The 19,165-nt window shown below is 44.3% G+C and overlaps 4 protein-coding genes across 24 annotated transcripts in view; 3 read left to right on the plus strand and 1 right to left on the minus strand.

Moving 5' to 3' along the window:
• Positions 1–347: 347 nt before the first annotated feature.
• Positions 348–6,464, plus strand: LOC120809878 (SIN3-HDAC complex-associated factor). Its single transcript, XM_040164039.2, has 6 exons — positions 348–595; positions 2,830–2,957; positions 3,074–3,173; positions 3,269–3,392; positions 3,512–3,662; positions 4,294–6,464. Exons 2-6 carry the CDS (start codon positions 2,830–2,832, stop codon positions 4,649–4,651), a joined length of 861 nt encoding a protein of 286 aa, XP_040019973.1. The 5' UTR covers positions 348–595; the 3' UTR covers positions 4,652–6,464.
• A 738-nt stretch (positions 6,465–7,202) lies between these two features.
• LOC120809882 (kxDL motif-containing protein 1) lies at positions 7,203–9,259 on the plus strand. 2 transcript variants are annotated; one of them, XM_040164048.2, is made up of 5 exons: positions 7,203–7,361; positions 7,625–7,751; positions 7,899–8,051; positions 8,136–8,182; positions 8,267–9,259. In XM_040164048.2, the coding sequence occupies exons 2-5, from the start codon at positions 7,654–7,656 to the stop codon at positions 8,521–8,523; spliced, it is 555 nt and encodes a 184-aa protein (XP_040019982.1). In that variant the 5' UTR covers positions 7,203–7,361; positions 7,625–7,653; the 3' UTR covers positions 8,524–9,259. The 2 variants fall into 2 exon arrangements, with proteins under 2 accessions (XP_040019982.1, XP_040019980.1); XM_040164046.2 differs by having other exon boundaries at positions 7,214–7,513.
• Positions 9,260–9,562: 303 nt separating this feature from the next.
• LOC120809874 (endoplasmic reticulum-Golgi intermediate compartment protein 2) lies at positions 9,563–13,463 on the plus strand. The gene is made up of 13 exons (XM_040164032.2): positions 9,563–10,250; positions 10,388–10,496; positions 10,575–10,621; positions 10,709–10,776; positions 10,914–10,954; positions 11,248–11,349; positions 11,490–11,582; positions 11,684–11,739; positions 11,879–11,977; positions 12,067–12,164; positions 12,253–12,415; positions 12,593–12,672; positions 12,812–13,463. Exons 1-13 carry the CDS (start codon positions 10,145–10,147, stop codon positions 12,875–12,877), a joined length of 1,128 nt encoding a protein of 375 aa, XP_040019966.1. The 5' UTR covers positions 9,563–10,144; the 3' UTR covers positions 12,878–13,463.
• A 267-nt stretch (positions 13,464–13,730) lies between these two features.
• LOC120809850 (membrane-associated guanylate kinase, WW and PDZ domain-containing protein 2) overlaps positions 13,731–19,165 on the minus strand; it is a 58,087-nt gene continuing 52,652 nt past the window's right edge. For 4 of the 20 annotated variants that reach the window (XM_078082691.1, XM_078082689.1, XM_078082697.1 and 1 more), the window contains exons 19-23: positions 18,812–19,031; positions 18,574–18,738; positions 17,820–17,958; positions 17,416–17,451; positions 13,731–16,794 (exon numbers count right to left, since the gene is read on the minus strand). In XM_078082691.1, the coding sequence (XP_077938817.1) occupies positions 16,106–16,794; positions 17,416–17,451; positions 17,820–17,958; positions 18,574–18,738; positions 18,812–19,031 (1,249 nt within the window). In that variant the 3' untranslated portion in view covers positions 13,731–16,105. Of the gene's footprint in view, positions 16,795–17,362; positions 17,474–17,819; positions 17,959–18,573; positions 18,739–18,811; positions 19,032–19,165 lie in introns of all 20 variants that reach the window. The other 16 variants (XM_078082692.1, XM_078082690.1, XM_078082694.1 and 13 more) reach the window with 12 other exon arrangements.

A 19,165-nucleotide genomic window follows, 5' to 3' on the forward strand; every position in this document is an offset into this window, starting at 1 on the left:
ATAACTGCACTGCAACTGCTAAAAAAGGAATTCAAGTGGATGTTCACCCTGAACTGATCACTAAATAGAGGCCACGGTTCACCCACCTTTTACTAACCACTAATCTGGAGGTCCGCTGTCACGCAATTTAAATCACCAAAGCGCATTTCCCCGCTGGACGCCGAGACCCCCCAAAAAACACACCGTGAGGCCTCCAGACGCGCCATCTGCCATCTGTAGTAAAACGACAGGCCACGCCCCTCCGCTGACACTCTCCAATGCTCCATAGCAACCGGGGCCGAGCCCCCTGTTCCCGCGCAATGTTCCCATCCTTATAAGGCCGGCTGGACGCAGACGCACGCCGACGTCACGCGTCGTTTATGCAAATACGGCGATTGAAGAAAAAGAGAACGGCCTTCTTGCCCCGCTCTGAAATGGAGGTGTGGATGCGACGCATGCGCACTTTGCCCACAACCATCTAGTCCCGTCCACAAGCGCAGACATCAACAAGGGAGCGGGTTACGGGTATGCGGGTCGATTTTCAAAACAGTCACATCGCAAGGACGCGCTTTTTGGGAATATTACGTTGAATCGGCCTCACGCAGCTCGCAACAAGGTAACGAATGTAGCCACTTTATGTTTGTTTGGGGCCTGTCTGGCTTTAACGTCGTAAATTCTCTGTTCAGATGCGTCATTTAAAACACGCTCCGAGTTGTGTCAGAGGAAATGCGTGTGTGGGGCCTGCTGCAGAACCGACTAGTTGGCTCAACTTGATGTGCAGCTCACCTTTTTATGAGCAGGCAAAGTTACCGGGCAAAGCGCGAGGAGGCCAGGGGGAACGCAGAGACGTGTTTTAAATAGTGCGCGGACGCGCTTCACGCGATTCGCAATGGAAGGCTGTTGTTATTGTTGTTGGCTCGCGGGAGGAACACCCCCCCCCCCCTTCCCCCTCCTCCTCTATCGCTCCCGAAATTTGACCAAAGTCGGCATGCGTTCCCGTAAAAAGGCGCATTAAAAGACGCGTTGTAGCCCAAGTGCGCGTGCAGACCCGCTCCCCGCGTCCACGCTCGCTAAACAAGCCGAGTTGCATGTCTCTCTCTCTGTCTCACGCCCACCCGGACCGCGGACATGCGTCTCCGGCACGCGGCCGCCGCTGTCAACGGAAACAGCCCGCGAGCGAGCCGCAAAACCAGCGACGCACGCCTCGTGGAACCCCGGAGCGAGCGAGGTCGTCGCGGGACGGGGGCGAGACGCCGTCCCTCCCGCACAGCCGACCCCGCTTTGAACTTGGTGCGCACGTAGTTGAGGGTGGACTGATGCGTTGACGAGGCTGTGGAATAACAAAGAGTAAAGATCAAATTTCACGGTTGGCGGACTACGCGGGTTTACTTTGTCGTTTAAAAAAACAACGCGTTTGGCTTTCTAAAGGTCCCCCCCCCCCCTTTGTTTTCCACGCGATATAAAGTTTTAGCCGGGAGTTAAAGTCGCGTTTCGTCGGGCATCATAAAATGGGTGCGCATGGCGCAGGTCGTGCGGCGTGCCATGCTTCCTCGCCGGAGTGGGCGGTGGAATTGGCGACTTGCACTATTTTTTTTTTCCTCGATGAAAACATCAGGATATCTCGGATCATTCTAATCATTTAATACGTGCAGGTGTTCCTCGCGCGAGTGGCAACGGGTTTGAAGGGTATTTTTCCGGTTTACTTGAACTAGTACAGCTTTTGCGGAAAATCGCATCACACCCCCTTCTGCACACTGCCTCCGCCTTTGAAGCGTGTTGCCATGTTGCGTTGCGTCACGTACTGTATTCTGCTGCAGAGATCGCATGCGAGTTACAGATGAAGCACTCCAAGGGGAATGTTGTGATGTACACCAGAGTAAAGGCACCGCGCTGATACAACATGTTTCAGTTTAGTAAATGTAAAAAATATATAATTAAAAAGATTTTCAATCAAATCGGTTCAAATATATTGTATCTGCATTTTATTTATACATCTGTGAGTAATTAGCATTTTATAGTATTGTGCCTTTTCGGGGAAATAGTTTTGTGTGTGTGTGTGTATATATATATATATATATATATATATTAGTAAATATTTTTTTTTATAAATTCCTTCCTCGTTATATCCCCTACGGCCGCTGACTGGCATGTGGTGATCATCAGGAGACCGTTTTTTCTTCTCGTTGCCCGGGGCGCTCTGATATTACCGGCGGAGTGAGGGGTCTGTAGTTGTTCCTGCTTTCTGTCTGCTCTCTGAGGCACTGCACTATTCAGAGGACCCCCGAGGACTGATGGAAATGAATAAATAAATAAATAAAAAAACAGTCTGGGGGGCGCGGCTCGCAGTTTTGCCGCAGTTAAGGGCTACACGTGCTTTGGAGCTTACATGTAAAACATAATTATTCTGCAAAATTGGTGTTTATTGTATTACAAGTGCTTTCCCCGGGACACATTTCTATCTGCATTACTTTTGCCAGTTCACGCGTAATAAACATATTAATATACAAAATAACGGAGTAGCGTTCTATGCGTGCTTGTATCTTCTGCATCCCGTGAGCGCAGCATGGTGACATGATCTGTCTGACACGCTGTCTGACTATTGACCTACTTCTCCCCCATGTGGGTCAAAGCGCACATATTCTCCAACAAAAATTGCTTTCTTTTTTTAAAATGTTGGTGTGCTTTTTGATCGTCACAATTAATCGTTTATTAATTCACATTGCGGTTAAGCTGAAATTAAATATTACCTCTAGACCGGAGCTGTATGGCTGCACAGCGTTACTGCAGTCAACTTCATGCACACCAATGAGGGCCTGAGATGTTGATTTTTAAATTATTTTTTCTACGCAGATGTTCGGCTTTCATAAGCCAAAAATGTACAGGAGTCTGGACGGCTGCTGCATCTGCCGCGCTAAGTCCTCAAGCTCTCGCTTCACGGACAGTAAGCGGTACGAGAAAGACTTCAGAAGCTGTTTTGGGTAAGAGACACCGCTGAACACGTGAGGTTTGGAGAAATCTCCTCCTTTGTGTGTAGGGTATACATTCCTTACCGCTTTGAACGATTCCTCCCTGTTCAACATAAATTGTCTTGCAGACTGAGTGAAACTCGATCTGGAGAAATCTGTAACGCCTGTGTGCTCCTGGTGAAAAGATGGAAGAAGCTACCTGTGGGAACCAAGAAGAACTGGAACCACGTGAGTTTGGATTGCAGTCGCCGTGTGGTTGAGATATTGCTTGTTTATCATTAAATACCTGAATTATGCAGACTATTCTACTTTCTTCCACACAGGTTGTCGATGCCCGAGGAGGTCCCAGCTTAAAGATAACTTCCAGGCCCAAGAAAATAAAGTCCATCTCCAAGAAAGCGCGGCCGAGCCAGATCAGCAGGCTGCAGAAAGAGCTTAAGAGGAACAGTGCGTTCTGCGTTTGTGGCATGCAGTAAAATATATAATCACTTGGCCTGTTTTTGTCATGCAACAACAACTGTCACATATTCACCCCTACGTTGTTCACTTTTTGTAATCCCCATCAGATTCAGATGCCCACAGCACCACCTCCAGTACGTCTCCAGCTCAGTCTCCCAGCTACAGCAACCTGTCAGATGACTGCTCAGACAATGAGCTCACCCCAGGGTCCAGTCGCTCTCCTGTTTTCTCATTTCTGGACCTCACCTACTGGAAGAGGTGAGCCAGACAGTGAAGCACTAGCACTGACTCATAAATTAGAAATTAAAACAACTTATTTGAGCATTTCATTGACACTATGGATTTTTAGACGCTCAAACTGTAAAGGTGAGAGTTCGGTGTCTTAAAATCTCTCCACTGACAGTCGATCCACCGGTTCTTGCATTTTGCATTTTTCACCACCACTTGAATTGGAAATAATACCCACTTTGGGTTATTAATGCAAAGTAAAAACAGGAGTCTGCCACATATATGATTTATGTTTAACCACATTACAGGTTGTACAGGCTGCTCCTTTATTTAATGGAGCACTTTCCGTTTTTTTGCATGTTTCTACACATTGCATCACTTTTAATGCATGACAAAGTTCTGCGACGAACACGTTGCCTTTTTAACAGTCGTGAGAGCTGAAAGTGTTCCTGGGTTTGCAGGAGTTAACCTCCTTTTTTCCATGACTTCATTGACCCACGTTCCTGTATACCAAGTGTGCACTTGACAGAATTTAAAACTTACTTTAGATACTTGTCAAAGTTACACTATTTTATGCTATAAGGGAAATCCCTGAAACGGGCACAATAAGTAATTGTTTCCTCATTGCTTGAATAGATCTAACTTCTTTTTTTTTGTACAGGCAAAAGGTGTGCTGTGGAATAATCTACAAGGGGCGCTTTGGTGAGGTACTCATCGACCCCCATCTGTTCAAACCGTGCTGCCGCAACAAACAACAACGGCAGCAGCACCAACCAGAGGAAGAGGAGGAGGAGGAAGGAGAAGAGGAGGAGGAGGAGGAGGGGGAAGAGGCGGAGGATGAAGAGGTGGAGATAGAGGAGGGTCAGCTGGGCGTGGATGTCAGCGGGCAGAAATCCCAGGCGGACGAGGAAGTGAAGGAGACACCAAGGTGTGAGGAAAATGTTGGTCCGGCGCAGCTATGTGTTACCGTGACAACACCTCCACCCAGGAGCGGGGCAGTGATGGAGGGTGGATGGTAAAGTCAAAACAAGGCCTGCGTTTCTCTGAAGAAATCTTGGGGTGCTGTCTTTTTTTTTTTTTTTGAAGCACAGAAAGTAGTAACCTCAGATTGCCTTTGGTCGTAGAGCAGCGGAAACTCTTTTGTTCTTCTCCATAATAAGATGGAGGTTTGTTTATTTGGTTTAAATGGTAATTTATGAACTGTTGTTTTTCCACTTTGTCTCTAATTTTGTATTTAATATTCAAACCATAATCCTTGGTGTTTTTGATATCCTTTAGGTGAAATGCTGGAGCTCTAGTTATTTAGTTTAAATGATTTTATTCCAAAACGCAATAGATCCACTTACACACAGAAAGAGTTGCTACTTTAAATGCATTACTGAATATTTTACACATACAGCATACAGCTTTAGAAGCATAAATGTTAGGATCGCTAACATACAAGGACATTGCTTTTGCTTTGTTGTGAGTAGATATCTCTCTTTTTGAAATGGTGAAACGTTTTGGAATGAATGACCGAGCAACGACATGTACCGTAGTCCCTGTGTTTGTCCCTTCTCACATTGACATGCAATCCTATCAAAGAGTTTGTGTTTTTAGACTGTCTGTGTGAGTAAATATGTGAGTGGGTCCCATTTAAACAAGGCCTATTCACAGCTTCAATAGCAAATACACCAGCCTTAATAATGTATTGGAGACAGTGCTCGTGTTAATTATGGATCGGTATTAAGGAACACAAGGGACAGTGTATTTAATGTGGCCTCAGCAACACGCAGTGCATTTTGGCATGAATGGCAAGCCCACTCATTCAAAAGACCGAATGAGCTGATGCATGAATCTACTAAAATTGCATGGCCTTATAATAACTGTAAATCTTACTTTTTAATTTTTTTGTAATCCATTTTGCTGAAGTTTTGACTTTATTTTTATATGTAAGACAAACAAAACAAAATCAATCCCACACAATACAACAGCAAAAAAGAATCTGTCTATAGTGATTTAGCAATATCAATATCAGTGATTCCTGTCATTCTTGGGTCAGTACAGGTAAAATACTTTATACAAGTTGAAATGCTATGCCATTGCCTCTTATATACCACAAATGTGTTGTGATATACAGCCTAATATTACTTTATTTATCAAACGAAAGCCAAAGCACATTGAAATTCACCCATTGTCTAATCAATGCAGGTTTTCCATTGACACTTGTTCTTGTCCGAGGTCATTTATATGTATGTTTTTTGGTATTCTAAACAGAACACTAATATGAATTTTCATATATGTTTGGTTGTAGTCAGGAGCAAAGGGTGACATATGTAAATAAGGGGCTGGGTGAGCCATGTGGCTCTTTTATGGATTTCATTATTTATTTCATATTTATTTGTATTACTGCATCCCCGCTTACAAGTGTACTACTATGAATTATTTTATCCTTTCATTATACTTAGAATAGTTTTGTACTTAAATTGAATGTGATCTCACGCAGGCTTTGTTTAATATACCATTGAATTACCGGTTGTTAATATTTGTGAAATGTTGTCATGTATTTATTTACTCATTAGTTTCGTGGAACCTAACTTATTCTGTATCCTTTCTTTGGATCTGCATCACGTAGACTGAAACGTATGATAGATTGCAACCAAACTGTACTTTATCTCCTTTTAGCTGTTAGCTTAAAATGTTTTGTAGGATACCGAACTCTAGATTTGCATGTATTGTTGCTATGCATTTACTTAGCTTACCAGTTAGACAAAGCGGTTTTGTATTTTTTATAAATCATGTACTTTTTTTACCTATCCGTTAATAAAAGTAAATTTTGCAGTTTTCTGGAAATATGGACTTTATTTATTGATATACCGTAAAGTGGTTCAAAATGATCTCAGCAGGATGATCCGAATTCAGCCTACCATGACGTCAGTGTATCACATGAGGGTCACTATGATAATGTCAAATGAGGGAAGGGTAAAACTGAATTTACAACATTTTAGTTTTCAAGACATTTTGCACAATAGTGTTTCGTTCTATGACTAAAATATGCTGGGTTAAAAGGGGAGATTTTTTTATGCAGGCACCTAACATTACTTACTTTACCGTAGTGCAATTACACGATAATCACTTTGCTTGAGATTGAAACACCAGGAAATATAGGTGGTTCGAAAACCTTCGGTATAGCCATCTTTCATTTTATGCATGTGACAGTATATATAAAAGGAATAACTGTTGTTACCCAATGAATAAAAAAAACTAGGATGCCAGATTATTCAACATTTTTTAAAAACTGATCAATGGACCGATAAATTACAGAAAATACCAGTCCGTATTACCAGTGCAGATAACCGACATTGGGTATATAACCATTTCTTTATAGCAAGAAATATATGCTTTTAAGGAAACATGTATTTACTGATAGGCCTATTCATTTGTGTATGGGTTTGAAACTTCACATACTTCCACTGTTATTATTACGTAATTCTACATCGGAAAAACGATGTAGTGATATACTCAGACTAGATTTGTTAAAAATCTACGTTTTTGATTTGCGCAGTTTTAAATAAATGAAAACGAACCGGAAACGCTGGTCCCATGACCGGAAGTAAAAAACACGGAAGTGCTTTGTTTTGTTTTTTTACACAGCCAGCTGTCAGATGCCCCTTTACGCTGAACATCGCCGTTTAAACCTGCTGTTCAATCTCCCAGAGGTCGACGCATGAAGCTCTAGTGGAAGTGGAGGTAGCTGATGTGAATGCCGCAGCTTCGCTCTTTTGTTTAGCTCGCCGACGGCTAACGGTGCAAATCAATGGCGCGTCCCGCTAACAGAGGACCGCTGAACCGTTGATGAACTTGTTGATTTTACTATCACAAAAAAACCCACACGTTAACAGGTGCGTTTGACTGCTGATAGAAGCTGATAAGCGTCCAGTTTAAAATGACTGCGTGGTTGAAAAACAGTAAATCACACCACTCGCATTTCTAAATAACGCTTTATTCCGCAGCTGTTTCTTCTCCCGTGGCGATCGTCATCATGGTGGAGCCCACAGCATCCGGCGTGTTCTGTAACAGGATGCTGAGCATGGTCAACTCCGAGGACGTTAACGCCATCATCCAGGCTCAGAGGCACATGTGGGTACAATGGTGGGACTGGTTTAGCTTCATGTGGAGGTCCTGCTACTTAATGTAAACGGATGTGCATATGACAGTGATGCTGCTGATCTGTTTGCAAATGGGCACCTGAATGATCTTTTTTATTTTTTTTTATTTGAAATGCAGGCTTGACCGCTTTGAGAAAACGAATGAAATGTTGATCAACTTCAACGGCCTGTCTAATGTGCGACTGCAACAGATGAACGAACGCTTCCTACTGCACACTCGCACCCTGGTGGAGATGAAGAAAGATCTAGACAGCGTCTTCAGGAGGATCAGGTGAGTCGGCACCCGCCAGTCCTTCAGTGCCAACAAACAAACTCACGTTCAACCTCTGAAAATTGGCCTCCTCTTCTTCTGCAGGAACCTAAAAGGGAAGATTGCTAAGCAGTACCCAGGAGCGTTTAGCAGTGAGTTAGCATTGTCTTTCCATTCATCATTTTACAACTTCCTCCCAACCATTTTTGTCTAACCTATCTTTGTTTTTCTGCCAGATATCCATGAGTGCCCCACCCTGGAAGACGACGACGATGAGTTTGACCCGGTTCCCCGCAGAGCTGCAACAACAATCACAACAGCCACCTCGGAGCAGAGCACCGAGTCCTGTGACACAAGTCCAGATGTTGTCTCACCCACTGTGAGCAGATGCTCTGAAGATCTTTCTCAAGAGCCGCCTGACACGCCCACCTCCGATGTCCTAGAGACAGGCATGCTTTTGGACGAAGGTCCGGACTCCGTCCCTGCAGAATAGAGTGATTTGTCCCATGTCTGCACAGCACTAAAATAATGCACATAATACTTGAAGTTGTATAGAATCTCACTATAGACGTATAGCTTAAGTTCTGAGAGTAATACTGAACAGAAGCCCTCGCTCATCGGGTGATTATGAGCATACATCTTTCAAGAGATACTCACCTGGCCGGAGCAAGAAATCTCTCATGATGTCTCCTTATTATTCATGTCATATCAAAGTTGTTCTCAACATGAAATGCTAGTAGGGTCTGAGAATACTTACTACTGTTACAAAAGTATCGTACTGTTGCAACGTCATCTTGTGGCCGCCAGTTGAAACGGGAAAATGTGTCTGTTAGTTCAATCAGGAATGTTTTCAGCGGCGTTTAATCCTGTGTTTTACTGATACTTGCCAAGATATTCTCTCTTTGTTTCACTCCTCCGCTGCACGGGAGCCACAGGTTTAATGTTTAGTCGTCAGTGATTCAGTAAACTATTCAAGGACATAAGCGCAGGGTAGAGGCTCCTTGATACAGGCGCTGGAAAACCATTTTGTGTGAATGCAGGAACAGATCACTCCTCGCTGTCAATTAAAGATGCCGTTATGGTATGAAAGGGAAGTCCAGCATAAAGAGTACTACTACTGGTATTTGTAAATTGCTGTTTTGGGGGGAGTATTTGAAAGATCTCCTTAATAAGCAGAGACACAGTATAGTGATCAAAGTTGAAACTCCATAATAAAAATGTAATAAGAATATTGGCATTGACTCTACTTTCCAAAATATCTGGCATATTATATAATGCAAATTTCAAGTTTTTGAACAATGTCTACAAAAATGTGTACTTAAAAAAAGTGGAACTTAAAAAGCCATGCAGTTACATTTGATGCACAGGATACAATTATTTAGGTTAATTAAGTAGTAAATTAAATTGACATTAGATATATGGGCTCCCATTTCAAAATATAAACTTGAGTTTTATATATTTTTAAAAACATGATGCCTCACTGACATCACGGGGAGTTTTGGGGCCGTGACAAGTGCGTACTTTGTCCAGTCTGGGATCCCGTCGTGTTTCCATCAAAAAGTGGCAAGTGGAAAGTGGCAAATAAGCGAACACCAACCTCTTTGTTTGGAAAATGATGTACTAATGTAGCCTGAAACCGAACCGACGACGAGCGCCAGGGGGCGCTGAGTCAGGATGGGCGCACTTTTTTATTTCACTCAACGGGGTCAAAGGGCGCAGTTAGCATAAGCCAGCTAACTCGGCTACTGAGAACACACCTCTCCGGTTAAGGTAACGTTAGCCCGCGTCGCGTCTGGTGAGTCGTTGAGGTTTCCCGTTGCAAAATAAGCACTTTAGTCGCCGACGGTACAATAACGACGACGTCATTCACGCCAACCGCCGGTAGTGACGTTTAGCCGGCTGACCATTTAGCTGAACAAGTCAACGTCAGCTGCTAGCTCGGTTGCTAGCAGCTGTCATGTTCAACGTCAGCACGGACCAGAACTCCGCGTAGACGAGCGGAACGTTACACATTTTCTTAAAGGAAAAAAAGCCGACTAACGGCGACCAGCTGCGAGGAAACGTCCACTTTATGAGGTGACGTCACCTGGCGCTCCGTCCCCGCCGCTGCCACCATGAGGAGGCTGACCAAGAAAAGGGCTCTGACTCTGGTGAAGGAGTTGGACGCTTTCCCCAAAGTTCCCGAGAGCTACGTGGAGTCCACAGCCAGCGGTGGGACAGGTAACGTAACCATGGAGACCAGGGTCACATCAGCAACACACACACACACACCTCGCTCAAGCGATGCTGCCGAGCGACGGATTCACGTCAAACGTGACGGTGACTCTTGTTCGTTCTCTCCCTCTCTCCCCCCTCAGTGTCCCTGATCGCGTTCACTCTCATGGCCGTCCTCGCCTTCCTGGAGTTCTTTGTGTACAGAAACACGTGGATGAGGTACGAGTACGAGGTGGACAAAGACTTCAGCAGGTAAAGAGATGACGCAGTGCTTGTCGTGCCTTCAGGCCACGGCGCAGGATGTTGAACTAACCACGTCTTCTCTTCCAGTAAACTGAGAATAAACGTCGACATCACAGTAGCCATGAGGTGCCAATGTAAGTGCAAATCAAAGGTGCCAGGTGTGTGTTTGTGTCTGTGCAGTTTAGAAAGGCCTCATGGGTGTTCTTATAATTTGAGCGCAGATATCGGAGCAGATGTCCTGGATCTGGCTGAGACCATGGTGGCTTCTGATGGCCTGAAATATGAACCAGTGAGTTCCTTCCTTGTGTTCACGGTTATAATGTAATTTAATTTGCTGTATTGTAAATATAGAATGAGATCAATGCATTAAATCCTTTTTTTTCTTTGTAACTGTAGTTTCACCATTGTGTTTTGTCCCACTTTTAGGTCAACTTTGAGCTCTCTCCAGAGCAAAGATTATGGCACATGTAAGATCCAAGTTTTTCACTTGCATTACGGTTACATGCCCTAACATCTATTTATACAATCCTTTCTAAAATAATACAAAGTCATTTTAATGCAGCATTATTGAGCTGTGATATTTACATTACATTTATATCTCATTTGTCATTTTCTGCTCAAACATAACAGTCCCAGGTCTTAATACAGTATCAAAACATAACTTTTATTTCTTGAAATTACAATGCCAATTCCTCCTTTTTAATTCTTTTATTTCATTTCGAGTTTTTGTTTCCTTACTTGTTCTGTCCCTCTCTGTTAGAACGCTCCTGCACATCCAGGAGCGTCTGCGAGTGGAGCACGCTCTCCAGGATTTACTCTTCAAGACTGCGATGAAAGGACCTCCTCCCGCTCAGCATCAAAGGTGCGGGTTCCTTTTGATAAGCTTGTTTCTCTTTGGAACTGATAGGCAGTTGAACATATGATTTTTAGGAAAATAAACGCAGAATAGTTTGAACCTCCTGTATGTAGTGATGGATGTTGTGTTGCTGCTTTACCCCACAGTGAGGACGGCCCCTCTAGCCTTCGTGCCTGCAGGATACACGGCCACATGTATGTCAACAAGGTGGCGGGAAATTTCCACGTTACCGTTGGCAAGTACGTATCTACATGGCGATTTTTTTTAATTTTTTTTTAAATTTAGAGATGACATGTTTTACAGAGAGTGAGTGAGCCCTGACCCTTTCAACCTTCCCCAGGTCCATCCCGCATCCCAGAGGCCATGCCCATCTAGCTGCACTTGTCAGCCATGACAGTGAGTTCATCATCATTTTGTCAAACTGTCTGCTTTTCAAATCTCCTACAAACACAGCAGTGATAATTGTACATGAAAAGTCTGGTTGCTTTGGACGTGAAAAACGTCATAATTGCTTTGATTCGGTGTCGTGTCACAGCTTATAATTTCTCTCACCGGATTGACCACCTGTCCTTTGGAGAAGTGATTCCTGGGCTCATCAACCCTCTGGACGGCACAGAGAAAGTCTCTGCTGAGTGTACGCCCGTTTCGTCAGACAATCCATTTCTATCTTAACGCACGCCTTCATGCCGGGCTGACATATTGTCTTTTGTTTGTTACCTCCAGCAAACCACATGTTTCAGTACTTCATCACCATTGTGCCGACCAAACTGAACACATACAAGGTCTCTGCAGAAACAAACCAGTACTCCGTCACTGAGCAGGTTTGCACTTTGGACACCTTTTTGTACATTTGTGTAGCATTCAGGGTATTATGATGAATATTTTTGTGTTCTTCAATATTCTCTGCAGGAGCGAGTGATAAACCATGCTGCGGGCAGCCATGGAGTCTCAGGAATCTTCATGAAATACGATATCAGCTCACTGATGGTCAAAGTTACCGAGCAGCACATGCCTCTCTGGCAGTTCCTTGTCAGGCTCTGTGGCATCATTGGAGGCATTTTCTCTACAACTGGTGGATACATTTCACTTTTAATGTATATATTATTGGTATAACACTGAACTTGGTGGGCAGTGGGAATTGTAAGCAAAACATCACCAAGAACATTTATTTATTTATTAATTCACCTGTTTAACTGTTTAAAAATATTCAACCATTTAAAAATTTAAAATGTCTTTTTCTCCCTTGCAGGCATGCTCCATGGGGTGGTAGGATTCTTGATTGATGTTTTTTGCTGCCGTTTTCAAATTGGAATCTACAGACATCTTAAGGTAAGACAGTCAGCTTTAACCGTGTGATCACTACCTCTTTTAAATTTAAATGTAACTCAAGGCTGTTTGGAAAATTGCAGGGGTTTTTTTTCTTGCTTCTCCTGTGATAATTACACATTTGTTTGTTTCTCTTTCGCAGACGGCTCCTCTAAATGAAGACGACACCAGCAAAACCTTGATTCCTACAGAGAATGCCGCTCAATAATGAGATCCCCTTCCAACCCGCTGTCAGCGCACCGCGTCTGCCTAACCCTCCAGACAGCAACGGGATTCCGGGAACATGTTTACAAGTTGTTTTAAAATACGTCCCTGTTTCTTTCACACATTTGTAAATAATTGTAACTTTTTTTTAAAAAAATTTATTGGCCGGGCACGAGTTTCAGATGTGGCCGTTCATCCATCTCCGAAGGGTTCTAATCAATATTTCCACAACCTTTCACTGGAAAACATATTTTATTTACATCATGTTTGTCGATCTGACTTCACTAAATAGATTGTGTCTGGTGTTGGAGCGTCCTCGGATTAGGCCTTCTCTCAGGGCTGTGTGGTCCACTGACTTCACGCAATTTCCGGTTCTATCATTTGGTTGTTGACCTCAGAAAAGTTCCCAAATTGCTCTGCTCAATTTTGAGCAAAATAAACCGGCCTGATCAGCTCAAAGGAAGAAAAGCCTGCGTGGCTGCGTGAGGCCGCTGTGGGGAATTGTGTGACGGGTTTTACATTTTTCAAGTGCGCTTGTTTGTAAAAATGAGACTCTGATTTGTTCAATAAAATTCCACGTCAAAGCTTGATCTTTTTGATCCATTTTTTATATTCAACATTCTTTACGGTCATATTTTTGTTTATGGATTAAAGTTTTTTTTTTATAACATTTTTTTGTGAATGTTTCTTGTCAAACCATCACTAAAAGCAATTATTTGAAATGGAAAAGCAGCTGAATCTCACATTTGAGAAGCTGCAACCTGAGGATATTTACCTTTTTATCAACTATCAATTCTCCATCAAAATGGCTACCGAGTCTCACCTTTGTTTTGTGTGTAACAATCTGTACAAATGAATATTTTACACCATGTCAAGAGTTTATTTGACAGTATTTCAGAATATCTTTCAGTAAACAAGTTTTTTGTTTTTTAGCAAAATGTAATATATCATTACTGTCGCATTTCATAAAAATAGTTGTTCACGTCTTTGAAACTACAGTATCAATGATACAGTAAACCATATTTGTAGGAATACAGCTGTACAAGGTGAATAATACACAATTAACACTACACAGTTATACTTGATCTCAATGGGGATCTATGAACGTGCCATCCATCACAAGCTCCAATAAAGCATTTTTTTAGTTCTTGTATACAAACTCAGTCACAGCAGGCAGGGGGGCGGCCCGACAGAGACACAGGACTGGATGACATTTCACCTTTTCCGAACTTGGACATCTGTACACACAGTAAACACATTTCCACAGCCTAATAGCATGTTCTCTTAATCACATTGACCACTGTTGTATTCAACCCATCAGGACTAACTAGTGTCTCAGTCTGCAGGTGCATTGTCCTTGTTAGCCAGCGGGCCTGTACCAGTTTACCAGTGCAGCTGGGAGGTGCCATCGTGCTGCATTCGGTTATATTGTCACAATGCATTGTGATTCTTTTTAAAAACTCCCCTCCTCCAGCAATCAAAAGCTCTAGTCATGTATATGTAATGAGAGCAAACATATTGTCGGGAGCAATGGATGATATTAAATGTAGAAATGCAGAAGAATAGTGGCTTCATCTTGGTCGTCTCAGTTTGACAGCACCGCACCTCCACTCTGCCGGTATCAAAACTTTGTGCACAAACGCAGGTTTAAATGCATTTGTGTTTCCCAGGTCACCTTAAGTCTTCAGATTCAGGTGCATTTGTTCCATCTGCAACAAAACAAACTTAACTAATGATCTTTACAGGATAAAGCTGGAATGAGACTCATCTGAAACAGCGGTCCACTGTGACAGGGACCCTGTCTGGGTAACCGTTTACAGCTCCACTCTCCCAGATGACTCTAAGAAGAGGATGTAATGCTACTGTATCCCCTTTTAAGCACTAGGGGACAAGGGCAATCATTGACATTGATACGAGTGCATCGTGATAACTGTATATACTGTATACTGCTTGGTAATAAGTCAGAAGAAAACAGGCTCCACATACGTGTGCATGATCATAAACATCTGTTTTGCATTCAGTTCGCAAAACAGATCACAACGCCTACAGCTCTGCATTAGTTTGAGTAAGGCACTCACGCCCTGCCCCATAACCATCGGCCTCCTCTTCCCCACACCCACAGTGATGTGGTACACGTAGCACAGTAGAAGGCATAAACATGGGATTCTCTCGTGAGCATTAAATGAATACAACAGGGCTTAGACTTCTGCACAATGACTGCATGGTCGACTCGTGATGAAGATGTGTACGTAACTCAAGAAAAAGTGTTACGAGTTCTTACTAGCTTTCAGTCGTTAGATGAACAAAAAATATCTGGTCAGCTCCACAGAGGAGATCCTCTCTAAATTCTACCTCTAAACGACATGTGGGTCCCTGTATAAAGACGTGGTGGTTTATATCCATGCACAAGACGGCTGCCCCCCACAGCGGTCTGGGAGTACTGACTCGCACAGTCTTTGATATGTAGTAATAGACGAGGCCATGGAACATAGTGATCCTAAAATACTGTTACCGGTGTGTTTTTTTCTCTTTTATATACAACGTAGCTAACTACAACACTGCTTCAGAAACGGCAACATGTTTTTGAGATGACCCAATGTACATATTTGTCACATCTTTACATTTACAGGATATGATATATTGGTAGGCATGTGAGATCTTACTGTCGGGTTAACCAAGCCGCCACTTGGACCAGTACCATGACCTCCAGGAGTGTCACTGTCACCGCCGCCCTCTGACGGATTTTCAGTCTCATTCTTCCCACTGCTTGGAGAAAATGGAGCGAAAGAAAATCTCTCGGGTAAACGGATGTCTCTCTCCTGCGAGGACCGCCGGTCCATTTGATGTTAAGTTGCACTAACCCATCTGAGCCGGATACCGTGGAGCAGTTAAAGGTTACGCACAGCTCCACTCTGAATCAGAGACCGTTGCTCCATCTGTGATGTGAACATTAGCTGCTGCACCTACGGGTCCAAAACGCATCAGTCTACATCAGGTATACACATGTATGTTACAATAGCTGTGGAGTTCCTCTGCTTTTAAGGTGGCGGGTGTAATATTTATCTCGTAAGGACAAAGGAAACATTAAATATGCTTTTAGAAGTGGCTGGATAGGAGAACAGGGCAGCAGGAGAGAGGGGAAGGAAAATGGACGAGCTTCTCTCAGACATCTGAAGGGGAACTGAATGGAAAGCCAGAAAGTGTCATCCGGTCCAAACCAGCGAGATCCATTCTACCTGCTCACTGTGGAGGTCCAGGACCTCAGGGTGCCAGGCAGTTTGTCAGACCCAGGGACGTTCCAGGGCCCAGGGGAGGCTGCAGCGCTCCTCGCGGGAGGATCGTCCGCGGTCTTAGACGGGCAGCAGAGCCCGCCGTGGCCACTGGCCCTCTCATCCTCTCTGGTGAAAAGACCTCTGGACACCGGCCTCTCCTGGAGGCTGACATGTCCGTCGCCACTGCCTAGAGGGGCTCCGTTGAAATTCACACTCACGTAAGGGTCCCACGGCCAGACAGCGCTCGTCGCCTGCGTGTGCAGGCCCTTTCTCTCACAGCAGGGGGAGCAAGTATCCCGCTGTCTCTCTCTTCTTTCAACAGACCTCGCCAGGGCAGCTTTGGGAGGCAAAACACAAGGCCTTCTCTCGCCTGGTCCGCAGTCCAACTCTCCAGATCCCTGTTGGGTTCCCTGCCCTCTGGTGATACACTTCTGGTGGGTGGACCTGCCACCTGTAGCCCCCCTCACGGAGCTGTGGTCAGCCGGCTGTGAAGCTTTATCTGCCGTGTACACTGTGGCCTCTAGAGGGAGCTGATGCGGGGTGACCAGGGCTAGATGGAATGAGAGCGATGGATTCAGGTAGGGCTCGAGGGTCACTTCCTGCAGGGCAGGGTGGGCTGTAGAAAAGGTATCCCAGGGGGCGGCACAGTCTGTCGGGGGGGAAGGAGATGACATGCTCAGGTGGACTGAGGTAAAAGCAGAATGGGACAAAGCAGCATGCACATGCACACAGAGGTTGAGGAGAGGAAAAAAAGGCAGAGAGAAAGAAAAACGTCGACAACAATGCAAAATAAACACAAGATCCTAATACGATATAGGGCAAATTTGCATGCGAATATGTGGCAGCAGCACACGCCTCGTGTGCATTGTCATGTGAGGCGATATTCTTTCAGTGCTTGAAAACGATTACCATTGACAGTTGTGTGACAGACTGAAACTGAGCAGATTGATTTCACACAGTCTGCTTCACAGCCCTCTTCAGGATGATACAATGTCATCTGGAGGGTCACTTCGAACCCTATTGCTCTCTCACTACAACACGCAGAAGCACCCGCGCGCACACACACGCACACACACGCACACACACACACACCTGCTATTTTGCCATGCATACACTCATGATCATGCATACACAAATGCATGCCCAGTGCAAAGCAAAACCGCACACATATTAATCAGTATGGACAGAGAGAGAGAGACATGCAGTTTTTCACAAACCGTGTCTTTAGAGTGGCCCATTAGGAAGAAATAGGGGGAGCTTAGTGTGTCACCTTTCATGCACATGGAGAGGTTGGAAGGTACCATTCCTGAGGGAAGGCAAGTAAAAGCCTATACCAATCATTAGACTTAAGACAGCGGGGTTAAATCCTACACAGGATAAAGAGACGGTTGCTATTCTACTCTCTGATTAAAATAGTTTTAATAGTTTCGAACAACAGTAGACAAGACTGAGGAGCGAGGAGTAAAATGTAGATTTATATGAATGCATGTTAATATGTTCTTGAGTAAAACATATAGCATTTGCAGGAAAAAAAGCCATTGTGGTTACAGTACAGTAAGGTTGAACCTCAAACAATGAAAATCTTGCGCATGAAAGTGAGAGAGAAATCACGCCGGAAAAGAGTAGAAAGAGATTGACATTTAGAGACTTGGACGTTATGACGGGAGAACCCACCATATTCTGGCACCTGTCCTGTGCCTCGCTTAAGCAGCAGTCTGACCCGCCTGCCTCCCGCCTTGATGAGTTCAATGGCACGGGCGTGAGTCATGTCCCGAGTGCTGTCGCCGTTAATCTCTATGATCTGATCCCCTACCTGGCGGGGGTCGGGAAGGGCGGGGGCACACAGAGCATAAGGTCAAGGTCAAATTATGTCAGCCCTGTTTATTCACGGGAAGTCGACTTTTTAACACAGCCGTAGTAGGTTTCCTTCCACCGGGGCGACTGGGGAATAAGTGCCATTAATTGCCTGGTTCAGTACACCTCAACATGAGCAGAGGGTCACTTAGTGTGAATACACATGCGCCTGCTCTCGTCAACCTACAGTGATTTGTAACCGATACACTGTTCAGCTCACATACAGCGGATGTGGCAGACAGCAAAATACAGATTTGACTTAACAGAAGGAGTGAAGGATAATAAGCATGTTGCAGAAGGAACACGGCAGGGTTTTCCTTTTTTTGAAAAAGGCAAACTAAATCTGTGTTGTATTGAATTTTACACCATCTGTAAGTTCTGTGAAATAAATAAATCCCACACCAGCATGTTGTGTTATATTATCTTAGATGGTCAAGATGGACAAACCGGCATTTTGCAGCTTCTCAGTTCCCACTTCTGTATTTCTTCAACAAAGCAACTGTTCTTCACTCACAACAATTCCAATCACCTCCTAAACAGCTTTTCAACATATCACCTCGCCATGTCATCTCACCCTCATCCTTCCGTTTCGTATGGCGGGACCATCTTCAGCCAGGCGCAACACAAACAGGTCCATCTTGTACTCTCTGCCCCCACGGATACTGAAGCCAAAACCCTTTGTGCTTTTCTCCAGCTCCACCGTAAAGTAGTCATAGTCCTGCAGGAGAGATGCAGACAACTTGCAACAAAACCTACAGCAAACAAACCACCACGTAACACTACGCAGCAGTCGGTTCTTGGTCCAGCGGTACCTGGTGTCTGAAGTCGGGAGGGATGCCCAGAGGAAACTGGGCCGCTGCAGGGTGCTGTCTGAAGTCCAGCAGACCGGGCGGGTGTCTGTAGTCCAGCGTCGGCGGCTGTCTGTAATCACTAACCGGCGGGTGTCGGTAGTCTACTGGAGGTTGCCTGTAATCAGTGAAAGGAGGATGCCGGAAGTCAGGTTTGACATCCTGTCTGGCTTTAACCTCTGACCTGTGAGGAGAGAGTACAGAAGTAGTCAGAGGAGAAGTTTGTGAAGAAGCATTAATGAAAAGAGGGTTTTCCGAATGCACACACTCTCATAAGTGTGTATTGTGTGTAAAGTGACATTTGAGATTACTTTGCTG

Source organism: Gasterosteus aculeatus, chromosome X, assembly GCF_964276395.1.
Source record: "Gasterosteus aculeatus chromosome X, fGasAcu3.hap1.1, whole genome shotgun sequence".
Taxonomy (NCBI): Eukaryota; Metazoa; Chordata; class Actinopteri; order Perciformes; family Gasterosteidae; genus Gasterosteus; species Gasterosteus aculeatus.